Consider the following 15182-nt stretch of genomic DNA (forward strand, 5'->3'; position numbering starts at 1 on the left):
GAACCAGCATCAGGAATAACATTACGACCACTGACAGGTGAAGTGAGGAACACTGGATCCAAGGAAGGTATAGCAGTGAACGAGTGTTGCAGGTGCATAAATGTTAAAAATGAGCCCATTTAGCTCATTGGTAGGTGGTTGCTAGGCAACACGATGATGGCTTAATATCTGATATATATATATATATATAAGAACGTACCTGATTTGCAGGGATTGTTTATACATTCACTGACCTCATTATTGGAACTTTGGCCATGATAAAGTTTGAGTAACTCTTATTATTTATATATCAGAGAAAGTCTGTTCTGTGGGGTTCTTGATGTTCATGGATAGACATAAAAGAAGTATTTCTATCCATCCATCAGTTTCCTGCTATTTTGCTAACCGGTCTAAGCTGATGCTCTTCTGGGACACTGAAGCCAAGACATAATCTTCCGAGGCATACCGTCGGCATACCCTGGGTCTCCTCCATTTAGGACAGGGGTGGGGGAACTCCAGGCCTCAAGGGCCGGTGTTCTGCAGGTTTTAGATGTGTCCTTGATCCAACACAGCTGATTTAAATGGCTAAATGACCTCCTCAACATGTCTTGAAGCCCTCCAGAGGCCTGGTAATGAATTAATCATTTGATTGAGGTGTTCTCACCTAGGGTTATATCTAAAACCTGCAGCACACCGGCCCTTGAGGCCGAGAGTTCCCCCCACTCCTGATCTAGGACCGGCACCTTATCTGGGAGGCATGCAGGAGGCGTCACGTTCAGATGTTGAACCATCTCCATTGGCTGTTTTTGAAGAGGAAAGGTAGCACTACTACTACTTGAGTGCCCAGCTCCTCAGTATCAATGAATCACAAGCTTAACATGGTGGAGGGCGTACACAAGTGTTCCCAGGATTCAAGGGACCACTTGTGAACAAGGATTCAAGAAGCCTGGTGCATACCAAGACACCGGGAGCCAGGCTCGTTGGAGCGCATGGTGGCCGAGCCTTAACTGATTTTCCTGTGGGCGCAGCACCTGTAGGAGGAGCTGAGGAGGTCTGGTGCTTTGTGGATTGAGCAGCTTTCAAAGGCAGAGGTCGTGATGCTCGAATCCCCTGTTATTAATGCTGATTTCAAGGACGCGGAGCCAAATAATTATTTTTCTTAAAAATCCTGAACTCCTCACTGTTTTGTGCACCTGTTCCTCTTTTCTCTCACCTTACCACCACTGCATACTAATTGCCAGACCAAACATATTTTTAAAAAGGTGTCTTTGTGTATGACCTCGCCTGCTAGCGTGTACGCATGGAAGAGGCAGTAGGAAGACTGTGATTTGCTGGTGATAACTGAGAGAAGGAGGGAGGGAGGTACGCATTGATGAAGCAAGAGCAAGGGAGAGGCAGAGAGAGAGAGAGAGAGAGCACTGTCCCTATCAGTGTCTTTTTCGCTCTGCGATTCAGGCAGCCAGCCTTCCTCTCCTCCTCCTCCTCCACCTCCTCCAGCGGCAGTGGCAGCAGCGGCAGCAGCAGCGGGGAGAAGGGAAGAAGGAAAGCATTGGATGAAAAGGACTAAAATTGGGACTCAACAAAGAAAGATAAGGAAGGCATGAAAGACATCAGCAGCAGGAGAGCTGCGTTTTTTTCCACTCAGACACCCACACCCGCCGAATGTGCGGTGGGAAGAGGCTAAAACCAGCGCGAAGAGAGTGTGAAAGAAAATACTGACTGAGAGAAGTGGATCGCAGACGGCAGAGTTGGAGGGGAGGGGGGGATGAAGGAGTAAAGGATGACAGCGGACCTCTACTCATGGACAGAACAGGAGGAAGAAGTGAGAGAAAACCTGAGAGTCGGCACTGTGACTGTTGAACCGACGGTATCCATTTTACAGCGGGAGCAACAGGACCGTGCCGTCTTCTCCCCGCTGCGTTTCTGCCCCTCGATTCTGAATTCTGAATTTTATTCTGTTTGTATCGCTTCTCCGGACTTGTGACGAAATCGAGGGCTCTCTTTGGAATCCCTGCTCTGAAGTCCGAGGGCGGCCGTCCCCCCCTCTCCCTCCCTCGCATCCCTCTCTGTCTCCCTCTGTTGTAGTGTGTTTGCGTTCCCGTGAGCAGAAAGAGCTCCTCGTGTGTTTTCTACCTCCACATTTTCCACATTTTGCGCCCATCTGTTTCACGCTGGCTGTCCGTTCTCACCTCTGCCATCTGTGAGAGTGTCAGCTTTGGTTTCTTTTGTGTGTGTGGTTTTTTTTGTTTTGTTTTTTGAGTGCATGTTTAAGGATTCATGCCTGTAACCTGCTGCCACTGTCTTGTTTGCTGCAGAGAGAGGCACTTTATGTCCTTGGTGCAGCTTTCCCTTCAATCTTTAAAAGACAATCCAGGTAAAAGTTGTGACTGCTTCTCACCTGCATCAGGGAGCCTGGTTTCCTCCTCACAGGATATATAATACATGGCTGTCTTATCAATAATTCAGCATCAGGTGGGCCTGGCGAGTGTTGATCAAGACATCCAGGGATGAGACCGTTGGGGCTTGATGCCTGCTGAGAGCACGGTCTGCCGATGCTGTTGACTCACTTGACAGCAGCTTGATGATGTGTTGCCTCCCTCCGCGGCCTCTGCTGATCGCCGGCTGCTATCTGTAATAGCTGAATTCGCTCCCAGCTGTCTGTTGGCACTCGCGGCGTCTACTGGACTCCATCCAGCACCTCATTTCACACTCGGATCAACTTTTTTACTCTTTTTATTTTTTAAGAAGCGTGGTTTCTGCAAGACTTAAAAATAAGAATTGAATCATCTGGGTTGGTTTCCACTGATCTTCAGACACTTCTGTGTAATCCGTCACCATGATTGGTGTCAACAGCTTGCACTCGGCGGGGCGCCTGCGCTCACGCTCTCTTTGCACCGTGCGATACGGCAGGGACTTCCGGATGATGGACCCGTTCCGGTATCCCAGAACCCCGCGCTCGCGTTCACTCAAACCCCTGGTATTCCCAGACCTGTTGGGCAAAGCTCAGGACGGACAGAACCACCCACAGGCCAGGAAGAGGAGGAAGGTACTTAAAACCATGCTGTTCATTTAAAATGATGTATTCTGCAGCACAAAAGAGATGAATCATTTTTCCATTTCATGCTCATGTCACAAGTGCTCAGTGCCATTCAAAGCCACACATCTGTTTACAGCCTAAACCTGCACTGTACAGCAAATATCGGTAATAACTTTATTTGTCTTTCAAACATAGCAGATTTGAGAAAACACATTAAGGATGTGAACATAGAGTACATGCACACACATGTTTAAGCAGAAGAAATGGTCTGAAAGTGGGAGTCGTTACAGTTAACCTATAAAATACATTTTAAGCAGTTGTTTGAAATCTGATTAATTCTGCAGCTGCAAAAGCTCGATTTAAAGTAAGAAAGTGAAACATTTAAAGGGCCCCAATCAGCTGTTAGAGAGGTCGCTGGAATAAGGTCTCAGCAGGTATATTATATAAACAAGAGCTTGGCTATGTAGGGCTTCGTATGTAATTATACTTGATGGTCCAAGACCTCAATCCTAACCGTCAGTTCAGACAATTCGAATATATAACTTTTGTTCTATTAAACTGTTCTCAGAAAGAAATTATTTACTCTATCTGGGGTTAATAACAATCTAAAATGAAGTCTAATTTTCTCAGAAAGTCGATGACAGGAAGCTCAATCAGGGCCGATAGACGAACACTGGCTAGTTTATAGCAGCCTTGCTGATTATACATTTCGAGCACAGCAGCTTATTTAACTGTACCCAGATTGTTTGGAACTCACAGAAATCCTGAACTTTTGATGACAGTTTTGCACCTTGATGTCCAAAATTGGGCACGTGGGTACCCAGGAATGTATGTCTTTATTTATTATTTCAAGTATTTTTTTCTGTTTTTCTCATGATATATGAGCTGGATGAAAAAATCCAGTTTATGAAAGCTGATAAAAGCCTAGCTAATTGTATATCTGACGGGGTAAAACTTCGCTATAGCCTCTAAGATACTCCCATTGCACCCTTGACTGGCGTACTTACTTGTACCCTTGTGGTTTGTACCTTAATGGATGGATTAAAGGATGGACTGCATTTGGCCCAGGGATTCCTATTATTTTTTTTAGATATATTTTTGTTCTTATTCATTCATAAACTTTTAGTTGCATACGACTTTTTTTAGTCGTACAGACAGCTCAAACTGTACTAGAAGTTATCCAAATAGATATCAAGGATTTTATGCCTATTTCTATACGTCGCCTCCTGATATTACACCTTTAAATCTAAAGCAAAGTGTTCAAATATGTACTTGAAATGGTAAGAAATATGTGTGTGTCCTTTTTTTGCCCTGAGAAGGTCTGGCAATTACCTACAGAGTGTGTATATTTATGCAGATTGCACCTGTAGGGACAGAAACGGCCTTTTATTGTACCCCTATATCTGAGAGAGCGTGTGTTTACTGTTTGATTTACCACCTGTGCTGCTTGTATACATGTGGAGTGCAGAGCGGTTGATGAAGGCGGCTGGATTTCTGCCAGACCCGACAGCACGTATAGCATGGCTCAATACAGGGCGCCGCTTAACGCCATCACTCAAGGCTAATGGCTCTCATCTGTTGCCACTTGGTGACGTTGATGGAGCAAGTAGGTGAAGGTGACGAGCATCCATCTTTGTCTGAGTAAGCCTTCAGACTCAATGACTCTCAACACCGTCGATCCCTCAGGATTTACAATCAGGGGAAATACAAATAAAACATATTCTTCAGAAATAACTCACCAAATAGACTCAGCTGTGACACAGTTTCTGCACATGCAGCATGCAAATCAGAGCTATGCTGAAGTGGAGGCAAATGTAGAATATTACGCATACTTGAAGCTCCAGGCTATTTTTGAAATTTCTTCAGATTTACTCACTAAAAGTTCCACAAGCGTGACCCTAAATGAGAAATCTTGGGATATTATAATGAAAAATACTTTAAAATCTCCTTTTCACCATACTACACTTATTCAGAACCAAATGAGAGGGTAGATAACAGCCTTATATGTTACTGAATAAGATTTAAAAGCTCATCAGAAGTGAAATATTGATATGAAATACCTCTGATCCAGATCTTTGAGAAAAACAGAATCATTTTACTTTTTAATAAGAAAGTCCAAACCTGGCTCTATTACTGGCTAAGGACAAAACCAACAAAACTCTTTGTTGAGTGATTGAAACCTCTAATTTTTAGTATTTTGTAACCATGGGAATGACACATGCATGTCCTTTTGTTGTCAGCATTTTGAATCTTTTGAAAACAAGCAGTTTTCCTCAGTTGTACACGTAAACTTCTGCAGTCACATCACTGCACTTTTACTGCTTACAAATTCACTGTTAATATTTGATGTTGGTCGGATTTTTGCTACCGTAGCAGTTTGTCTCCTACTCGGGCATCCCAGGAAGATCTTCCCTGTCTGTCGTGATTATTAAAATGCATGAGCGCAGTTAAGTTTGAAACATAACTCGAGAGTTTTACAGCAGCAGGAGCAAAACAGACCTAAATCTGTAACGGTCTCCTCTGGGTGGTCATCAATATTCATGGCACTCTGGAAGTATTTGTGATTAGGCCCAGTTTCAAAGCTGCGAATGAATCTGATTAGATCACTGAATCAAACACCATCATTAAGTCGGTTTAGGTTGAAAGTCTAAAACGTGAGTGACAACCAGCGGCTTAATATGTGTAATGAAACTGGTTTTAGTTTGAGGTTTCTTAAGAAGACGCGTGGTATTGATCCACGAGGAATTCAGAGATGAACTGCCCGTAAGTGTCCTCTCCATCACCTCAGCTGGCACATCTGTCTTTCAGCTGCACTCACTGCCTTAAACTCTACAGCCCGATGGCCTCCTGCTGCCTCCTCTGACCCCGCTCCTCTGCAGCAGCCCGGCTGTGAAACTAAGCTGCTATGTGTCACATTCAGCTGGCCGAGGCCGATGTCATTGAGGTGTGTGGGGAGCTGAAGGAGAAGTGTCTAATGGTCCTGACTGTCACTACAGATTTTGAGGAAACTAAAGCCAAATGTGCCGACTCTCAGATCAGAGAAGCAGCAGCTGACCGCATCCCTCATTAAAACCCATCTTTGCCTCTGTTTTTTGTTTTCATCTTGTGCTGATCATGATGATAATATAAGTAAAAGACTGTGTTTGCTGTGAGAGGAAGTAATGACCTAAAAATGATAACTGGTGCAAAGGATGTGGAGAATCAGCAAGCAAACGGATACAAAACACTTCTCTGGATTTTTTTTCTCTACAATTTTTGCTTTGATTTATCACATTTATCAGGAAGGAAAAGGACCTAAATCCAGGAAATGTAAAATCCTAAACCCAAAAATGTAATCAGGAAGAAACAGAAGTTTTCAGGTAAACAGTTAGCAGGGGCGTCAAAGGTCTGACAAATTTGAGAAAACCTAGAAGCCTTTTTTGAGTAACACCAAGCTTTAATAACATTTCTCTATTTTAACGCGTACTCGCATACATTCACTAGATACCTAAAATGGATTAAATAAGACATGTTAAAATTCCTGCCCTTATTTTAGGAGCCCATTAAAATAAGAAAGTAAGCTAATGAAAGTCTTCCTGAAGGAACTATGAATAAAGACTGGGGAAGAAAATGGGAAGAGCTACACAGTTTGTGTATTTACACTGACTAATTGAAAAAAGGAGCGACAATAAAAGATAAAAGCAGAGACGGGAAGTAAAACTGATAACAGGGTAGAGGGAGCAGAATGAAAAATAAACATAACCACATTTCAAACCCATGACACATCCCCAGTGCAAATCAGAGGTGTGAGTCCCTGCTAGGGTACTGTTTGTCTGTGATTTTAGCTCATTGTTAGATGGTTGCTAGGCACCTTCATTATGGATAATGATGTATCATGATGAACACTTAGTGGATATAAATTAGTTAAATTGATGCCATGCTTATATAAGGTGTTACAGGTGCATAAATCCTACAAATGAGTCATTTTGGCCCATTGATAGTTGGTTACTTGATGTGATGTCATTACAGTTAAAATACCTGTGCTCAACTCCTGTTTGTGTAGAAAGAGTTTGCGTGTCACTTATTATGTGAGTAAATAAAATTATTTAGTCAAGAATTTTGTTTTTTACAACAATAAAAAAATAAGAAAAATTGTAACCAGTAAACATTTGAAATATGTGCTTATAATTTATTTGGGTTTATTGGATTTTATTTGTTCGCATTGCCTATGCTCCTCTTTCCCAACAAGTTTCATTATGTTGAGTTTGGTACAAACTCTTTCCAATAAAAAGAGAAATTCCACTCATCACATTACAAATACTGAAGGCCTGGTTAGTTGCGGTGATCTAATGTCTTTGTTATGCTTTTTGCTCCCAGACTGTAACTTAAATTTCCTCCATGTGGGTCGATGCATATGTCTAAATTATTTATTGGCTGATTGATTTGCCCGTCCATTCATTGAAAGGCCTGGGTGCTTGGCGAATAATGGCTTTGTTACTGATGCAGTGGTGATGGTGGCTGACTGATTGGATGATCGATGGATTGTGTGGCTAAGAAAATGAGTAAAGCTCATGCAAAGGGAAGTTTGAGCAGCATGAAAAGGGATGCCATTTCTCTGACCACAGTTTATTGAATAAAGCCAGCTTGCTTACTGCGCAGTTTTCACAGAAAACCACCACAAACCTGCCTATGTGTTTTACTCGCGCGCTGCATTATCTGATCAATTGTCCACCTGTACACTGCTAATATTTTTCCTAAATGTGATTTTCTTGTTTCCTCTACAGGCTCTCTACAACTCAATCAAGAACCAGAAGCTGCAGTGGACATTGTAAGTCTTTTTAAATTTACCTAATGTAAATATTATTATCTTAAGCTGTTTTTAATTCATTATGGTTTCCCATCTGTGGAGGACCAAATGTACCCAATTTTTAAAAAATAAAGAAATATATAAATTGGTTAATAAATCATTCAGTATTTCAGTATATTTGGAATTGATATGATTAAATTTACTGATGTGCAATTTTTTTATAATTACCTATTTATTTATTGGTTGCCTCAAATGGGGAGCTAAGCTGTCGGTGATGTCTTCTGTGCAGATGTAAATGCATGAAAGAATAATAAAATAATAAATAATATAAAAAAATAATCATTTTTTTTAAAAACAAATGACCTTATTATTAACTTTATTATTGTGTTGATAAATTGAATAAATTGAACATTAGTTTATTTATTTAAACTATTTTAAAGATATCCTTTTAGCTTATATTTTTAATACAAAAATATAAATCAATATAAATCAATAATAATATTATCATGTATAATTTGTTTTGTTTATTGTTTCTGATACATGTAATGGCCTGTCATTTTTTTAGTAAGTCATTTATCTTTGAGCTAAATACTAATGAATAAATAAAGTAGAGTCTTATTTTTAACTCACATCTTCATTTCTTTTCTTATTTTGTTTACAAATAATCATTTATGTAGTTGTTTATTTTTTTCATATTGGCAGCTTTAGGCCCCCATACTGGGCCTCCATACAAGGCCTCAAAACAAAAAAGAAACAAAGGAAATTCATAGATAAATCAATTTGGAGAAAATAATGGAAAGACAGAAAATAATTACGTTTAGAAAGTTACAAAAATATTTGTATTAATAAAATTGAAATGATAAAAACAAATGTGGAAAAAATCTAATTTAAAACACAAAATTAATATGAATTTATTCCATGTTTTTAAAATGAATTAACAACTTCTTTTGTTTTTTATTTTTATTCTTTATTTATTGGCTTTTCCAATTTCGATTTTGGTAGTTTGAGTCTTCCATACATTCTGTGCTTTTTATTCTCACACACAGACTGGAGGGCAGGAAACAATACGGGATATTGATCAGCTTGTTTGCATCCTCAGTGATGACGCTAGTGTTGTTTGGCATGTGAAGGAAACATTAGTGTGTCAAGGGTTGCTATTCTGGATCACAGCTCCACGGCGCCTCAGAGATGCCAATTAAGTCGCCAGCTTTCCAAGCTTTGTTGCCATAGTTACGGCACCATGGATACGACTCCATAGCTACCACGATGCTCTTTCCTCCCTGCATTCTCTCGGCAGCAAACACACACAGTGACAGGCAGATAAAATGCACACATTAGTGTATGTATAGGCAGAAATCACATGTATGCTTGTGAACATGTTGCATTTTGGATGCATGAAAAGCAAAAGAAAAAACAATTCAAAAGAGAACGAGAACAAGGCAGCTCCATTTCAACGTCTCTTTACCTGCATCCTGTACAAAGGTGCGACCACAGCCTCCCACTACCTTTCCAAAAATAGCAGCTGCAGCGCTCCCGAAGCAGCCGAACAAAAGTGGTCAGAGGAGCAGATTGCGGAGGAGATCCGCAGAGAGGCAGGCAATCCAGTTCAAACATCTCCGCTGACATATAGACAGCTATTTAAACACTGCCACCGCACAGGAGGCCTCGCTGGGATAGAAGAGATGTCATTTTTAGACACGTAAACACCACAGAGCGAAGGAGAATCCACCTCCAAACAAAACCGGTTACAGATGAAGAGATTCAGCCCACAGAAGTCTGTTGTTCATTTTTAATGCTTTAGCCGGCAGAGATCTTTGCAATGGAATCTGCTTTGGAACTCTGACACTTATGGACAAGATTCATCCGCCTTAATATTCAGGAATCTTTCTCGGAGCCTGGCTCATTGATTGGTAACCTTCAAACTGCGGTTAAACTTAAAATTAACCAAATTTTTATTTATTTTACAGCTCTGAATCCATGTCATTGTAAGCTGGTGTGTCTGCATTGCTCTGCGGTCACAAATGCAACTGAGTTGTTCATGTTGAACTTGGGTCTAATAGATATTTAACAACTCTTCCTCAAAGGCAGGAAGAGGAGAAGCCTTCACAACAGACCGAGATTGTCAGCGCTATAAAAATGAAGAAAAAGCCACATGTCTGCACAGGAATACTAGCTGTTGCATTAGCATAATCAGCAAGCTGGATAGAATCACATTTACTTTCACTGAGCATTACCCTCATTCTAATCAGTATACTCTGTTTACATCACATATTAGGGCCAAACAGATGTGTTGCAGATGTTAAGGTCCGTGTGGCTGTGTGCTTATTTACATTTCTGGGAACTCAAGCATTATACTTAAGGTGAGCTGAAGTCGCTGCAGTCTTGTCCTAAATGATAAAAGTGTCGCTGCTCAAAAATAAAAGAAAAATTGCCTCTTTAACCCTTGAATGCAAACAGAAGAAAGCGAAGCAAGAAACTTAATATTCATGGATCTTTTCTAAATGTTTGCAGCAATCTCCCTCTGCACCATCTGTGAATCTCTGTGCTCCTGCACAGACCTATCAATACATACAGAAGTTTACATCCACTCATAATGGACATGAATGCTGTTGCTAAGGGACATTTAGCCACATGTTACTGGGCCTCCACGTATATATTTGAGCCTGTGTAGATTAGACAAAATCAAAAATGAATTCAAACTCATGCACCCAGTTCTTGTTTTTTTAAACTCTGCCATACAAGCACTCCAAGAAATCATTAAAAGCCCAAAACTACCATGACATTCATAATCATGGACTTGTGACCACAACTGCATAAGACGGGCATGAAATGACCTTTTCATATAAACATGGTCAGCATTTTTTAAACCAGGTGTGACAAGGAGCAACATCAAAAGCATGTTTTACTTGCTAATTCTTAAAAATAGTGACTAATATCATAAACTCATCAGGAAAGTGTTTCCTGAGGTCACTGATTGACAAAGCTGAGAGCCCCCTGCTGGCCATTAGAAAGAATGCAGGCTTAAAGCACACCATCACTAGCTTCACAATCAGACCATCTTTTGTGGAGAGTTTGTCGCTGGACCCGCAACAACACAAATAAAAATAACATAAATAACATCAAAGTTTCCCAACCTGCCATCCCTGGAAAGATTTGGAATTTCTGTTAACACATTTTTAGGATAAAACTAGCTCATGAGCCATGGGTGTGTCCGAATTAGGATTATATCCGATTATCTCTGTGCTTTTGATAAATGGACTGGTTCTTATATAGTGCTTTTCTACCTGTAAATATGCCTCATTTATATAAACACATTTCCCATTCTTTTTCTACCTAAGTGCTTTCTAACATTCACTCTCGGATGGATGCATCAGAGAGCAACTTGGGTTTAGTATCTTGCCCAAGGATACTTTGGCACGCAGACCGGAGCAGCCAGGTATCGAACCACCAACCTTCCGATAAGCAGATGACCTCCTGAGCTACAGTGACACCTTTTAAAGCTGCTTACTGAGCTCACAGCGTAATGATCGAGCCCTGGGGGCAGAACCTTGTTCCTGTTTGTTCTTATACAGGCTGGTTTGTGTGTTTGCAGTTCTTTTCTATATTTAGCTTGTTCCAGTATCGATTTACTAATTTACTCCCTTATTTTAAAATAAAACCCTTCTCTGCGCGTGATATTCACACTCTAAAACAAACCACTTGCTGCGATTATGTGAAATCTAGTGTCCCATCACAGGTGTGTGTTTGTGCTCTATTCTGTTTTTCTTTTCTTTTGCAATGGATGTTATTTCACACCCCCGCAGAGAGAGACGTGCACATGGCCACTCTCAGCGGTGCAGTTGGATGCACCCACATGTTCTTCACTCGTTCGCTCACAGATACAACACAGACGTATACACATGGTTCCTCATTCAGTAGCGGGGGTGGATAGAGAGCAGAGGGAGAGGCGGTGGGCATTGTGCTGTGAAAGGGAGACGCAACAAGTCGGAGATATGGGGGGAAGTGGATCCCTGGATAGAAAAGAATGGCAGGATAGTAGGATATAATGAGCCGGGGGAATGAAGCATGCTGTACATGAAGTGAGGCAGGGAGATGAGACCTTCCTGTTCTATTATTCCTTTTATTCTGTTAATCTCAGCTTTCCTATGTCCTCGCTGGCTCTAATCATCGTGTCTTATTATTGTCTGCAGCCGTCACCGCTCACCTGCATACACCTGATGCTGTGATACTGAATGAAATATGTCTGTAATTCCAGGCGTCTTGTTTACTCTAACAGTTTAGGCTCAGAACCTGAGAAAGCCTTTGTCTCCTCCCGCTTTTTCCTTTTATACACTTAAAAAAAAGCTTCTCTTGCATGAAAGTGAAGACTTTTTGGTAGTGGAATAAAACTTTTTAAAGGCCTTGAATTTGAATTGGGGAGTATAATACACTTTTATTAATGCAAAAAGTCGTTTTATCTCCAACTCATTTCATGTATTTGTCCCATCTGGAGTGGGGAATACCTACCACTTAATTTTTTTTATTTAAAAAAAATGTAAACAAGCTGTAAATGCAGACATCCACACACCGGGGGCGCTGCAGGAAGGACTGCATGTGTCTGTCAATGTCTGTCTGTCAAAGTAGAAAAGAATGAAGAGGCTACAAAAACTCATTTATGGTCAGTCCCATCTTTTCAAAAATAAGACTTTGTCTGAGGGTATTGCACAGGTAATTTAAAGCCTGTGTGAATGAGGAAATGCTTTGCCGCCTATAAGAGTGTTTTTTATGAATTATTGTCCTTTTTCACTTGACTGTGTTTGGAGTGTTTTGGTACAGTGACTCATAGTCAGTGAAACACAGCAGATCTCTTTCCTTTTCCTTCCTTCCCTTTCTAATTTCATGTCTTCCCTTTACCTCTGACTCCTCCTCCTTTTAGACTTTTTTCCCTTTGTTATAGTTTTTTATTTATTTTCCTTTCTTCAGTTTTCCTGTTCCGTTTCTTGTCATCTCTTCATCTCTGCCTTTTGTTCTTTCCCTTTGTTTTTGTTTCTGTCTTCCTTCATTCATCTTTCATGTTGCCCTTCTTTTGTCCTTCCTTTGCTGACCTCTGTTGTATTTTCCTTCTTAAATACAGTACTGCTGTATTTCCTTTTTTTCTTACCCTCTCTGTTCCTCACCTCCTCTCCTGGACTTCTTTTTCCTTCACTGTTATTACTATATTTGCTTTGTTTCCTTAAATTTTCCATTCTTCGCCAGAATTCCTCTTCTTGTCATCTTTTTACCTTCTGTTGTGTTTCTTTCCTTTCATCTCTGCCCTCAGCCCTATCCTTTGTCTCCCGTTTTCCCTTTCATCTTTTCCTCTCCTCTCTTCTTTCTCACCTTCTTTCTCACTCATGTTAAATGTTCTGCCATCTGAGAACGATCAGCTTTGTCTTTTCTCCCCCCTCCGTCTCTGTCACTCCTCTATCTTTCTCCTCCACTCATCCACCCCCCTCCACCTCTCTCTCTCCATCTTTCCACTTTGTCTCTGTGTGGAGACGGATTCAGGCAGGCCAGCAGTTACCAGGCAACAGGCTACATGCTCATTGGCTCCGTCTCTGCTTCTCTTTCTCTCTCCGGCTCCTGCATGGGGTTAACTGCTGTTATGTACTGTTGGTTACTCATAGCGTGGTCTCGGGGGGGTTCGGCACACAGCCATTTTCTATTTTCAGGCTGAACTTTTGCATGGGTGCCGCCTGGTGAGGTAACAAGTGGAATTGCCATATTACCTTGCTGGGTGGATGCAGAGAGGCTCACTGCTGCAGCCTAAAGCATCTATCATCTCTTTAATGTGACAAATCCACTTAAAACACCAAAAGATGCATGCAGTGCATTGTCAAGGATTATTTAGAAGAGAATGGGATTATCGCTGCTGTAGCAACATGCATTGTTGGGTTTGTTTACAAACTGAATATTTAGAAAATAGTAATTGTCTGTCATGAACAACGATAAACAAAAAAAACAACAACAACAAAAGTGAATATGACCATAAAAAGTTTGTTTTTTTCATACTGGCAAAAAATATTCTAACCTGTCAAATGAGGAATTAAAAATAGGAAAATTCAAAATAAATTGTATTAGAATTAGAAACAAATGACACACAAGACGAGAGGCAAACTGTAGGAATTCTGTTCAAAATAAAATAAAATGTGTATATAAAAATATTTTTAAAAAGAAAATAAAATTATTGTTTTTGTTCAAAAAAGGGTTGAATTACATTTTTTAAGTATTTTATTTGGATAACTTCTAGCCCTTTTTGAATAAATTTTTTTTTTTAAATATAGGAAAGACGATACAGACTATATACTATTTGTTTAACTGGAACATAAGTAAATACAAACATAAATACAGTATGTTTAAAAGAAAAGAGGTATACATGAAAAAAGTAGATTAGAAAATAAAATGAAACAGAAAAATGTCTTAAAGCAGTAAAAGAAAACCAAATAACACATTTTAAAAAAGGTTGGTGGGTAGTAAACAGACCTGATCTTTTTGGGTGAAGAGTTCAGTTGTTAATCAGACTGAGACTCTTTTTTTTCTGGGAAGTTCAGCGCTCAGAAACACATTTCACACGAGGGTAGTTAGAAAGAAATGAAGCTGCAGTCGACGACTCAGCAGCTTCTCAGGTTTCTCATTTACAGAGATGGCTCCTCAAGGCCTGTTCCTAATGAGCGATGTGCACCCTGCACCAAAACTTCAAATCCACCAAAAACACTCCGAGCCCATAAACTCATTTTAATAAAGGGTGGAGTAAGCCTGGTGTATGATACAACACTCTGAGACAACACAGTGCTTCCAGTTTTACAATAAATTTGGTCTACATTTGAGGTGTTTCTAAAGGTTTGGATGAAAATTATTATTAAATAATAATAATTATTAAAACTTCATTAAAGTAACATGAGCAGTTAAATGAAAAGACGGGTTATTTATATGGAAAATGGTTCCAATTTAAATGTGTGCTTGAGATATTATAAGCTGTCCATTTGGGAATGACGGCCATGGGAAAATATTCTGCATAAAAGTGCCGCTAGAAAAGTCGTTGTTACTGATGTAACCCCAGTTCTATGAGTATGTGTATACCCCAATGGGCTTCAGTGAGTTCTGTAGGGCAGCAAGAGGCAAGAGACCCTTTGCTTTCATCCTTAGCAATAATAAACATATAGTAATGTGGACTAGAGAAATATGGACCAAACCTCTAACTGAAAACGATCAAAGTAGTAACAGCAATAGGAGGTCAAACAACAGAATCAATGTCTGACAAACGAGGCTGGTAGCACCAAAACCTGCAGCTCAGGCTGGTTCCTGTAGGAAGTCTCTATAGACTCCAGTGTTAAAGGGCCCAAATTTACAGCAGAAATAAAT

The 15182-nt window shown here is 40.3% G+C and overlaps 1 protein-coding gene across 3 annotated transcripts in view; it reads left to right on the plus strand.

Moving 5' to 3' along the window:
• Window positions 1–15182, plus strand: part of LOC309712939 (uncharacterized protein) — a 102325-nt gene that overhangs the window by 68811 nt on the left and 18332 nt on the right. For all 3 annotated transcript variants that reach the window (XM_082544158.1, XM_082544159.1, XM_082544157.1), the window contains exon 11: window positions 7780–7823. In XM_082544158.1, the coding sequence (XP_082400284.1) occupies window positions 7780–7823 (44 nt within the window). The remainder of the gene's footprint in view (window positions 1–7779; window positions 7824–15182) is intronic.

The sequence above is a fragment of the Aulonocara stuartgranti genome (assembly GCF_965226115.1).
Source record: "Aulonocara stuartgranti genome assembly, chromosome: 8".
NCBI lineage: Eukaryota > Metazoa > Chordata > Actinopteri > Cichliformes > Cichlidae > Aulonocara > Aulonocara stuartgranti.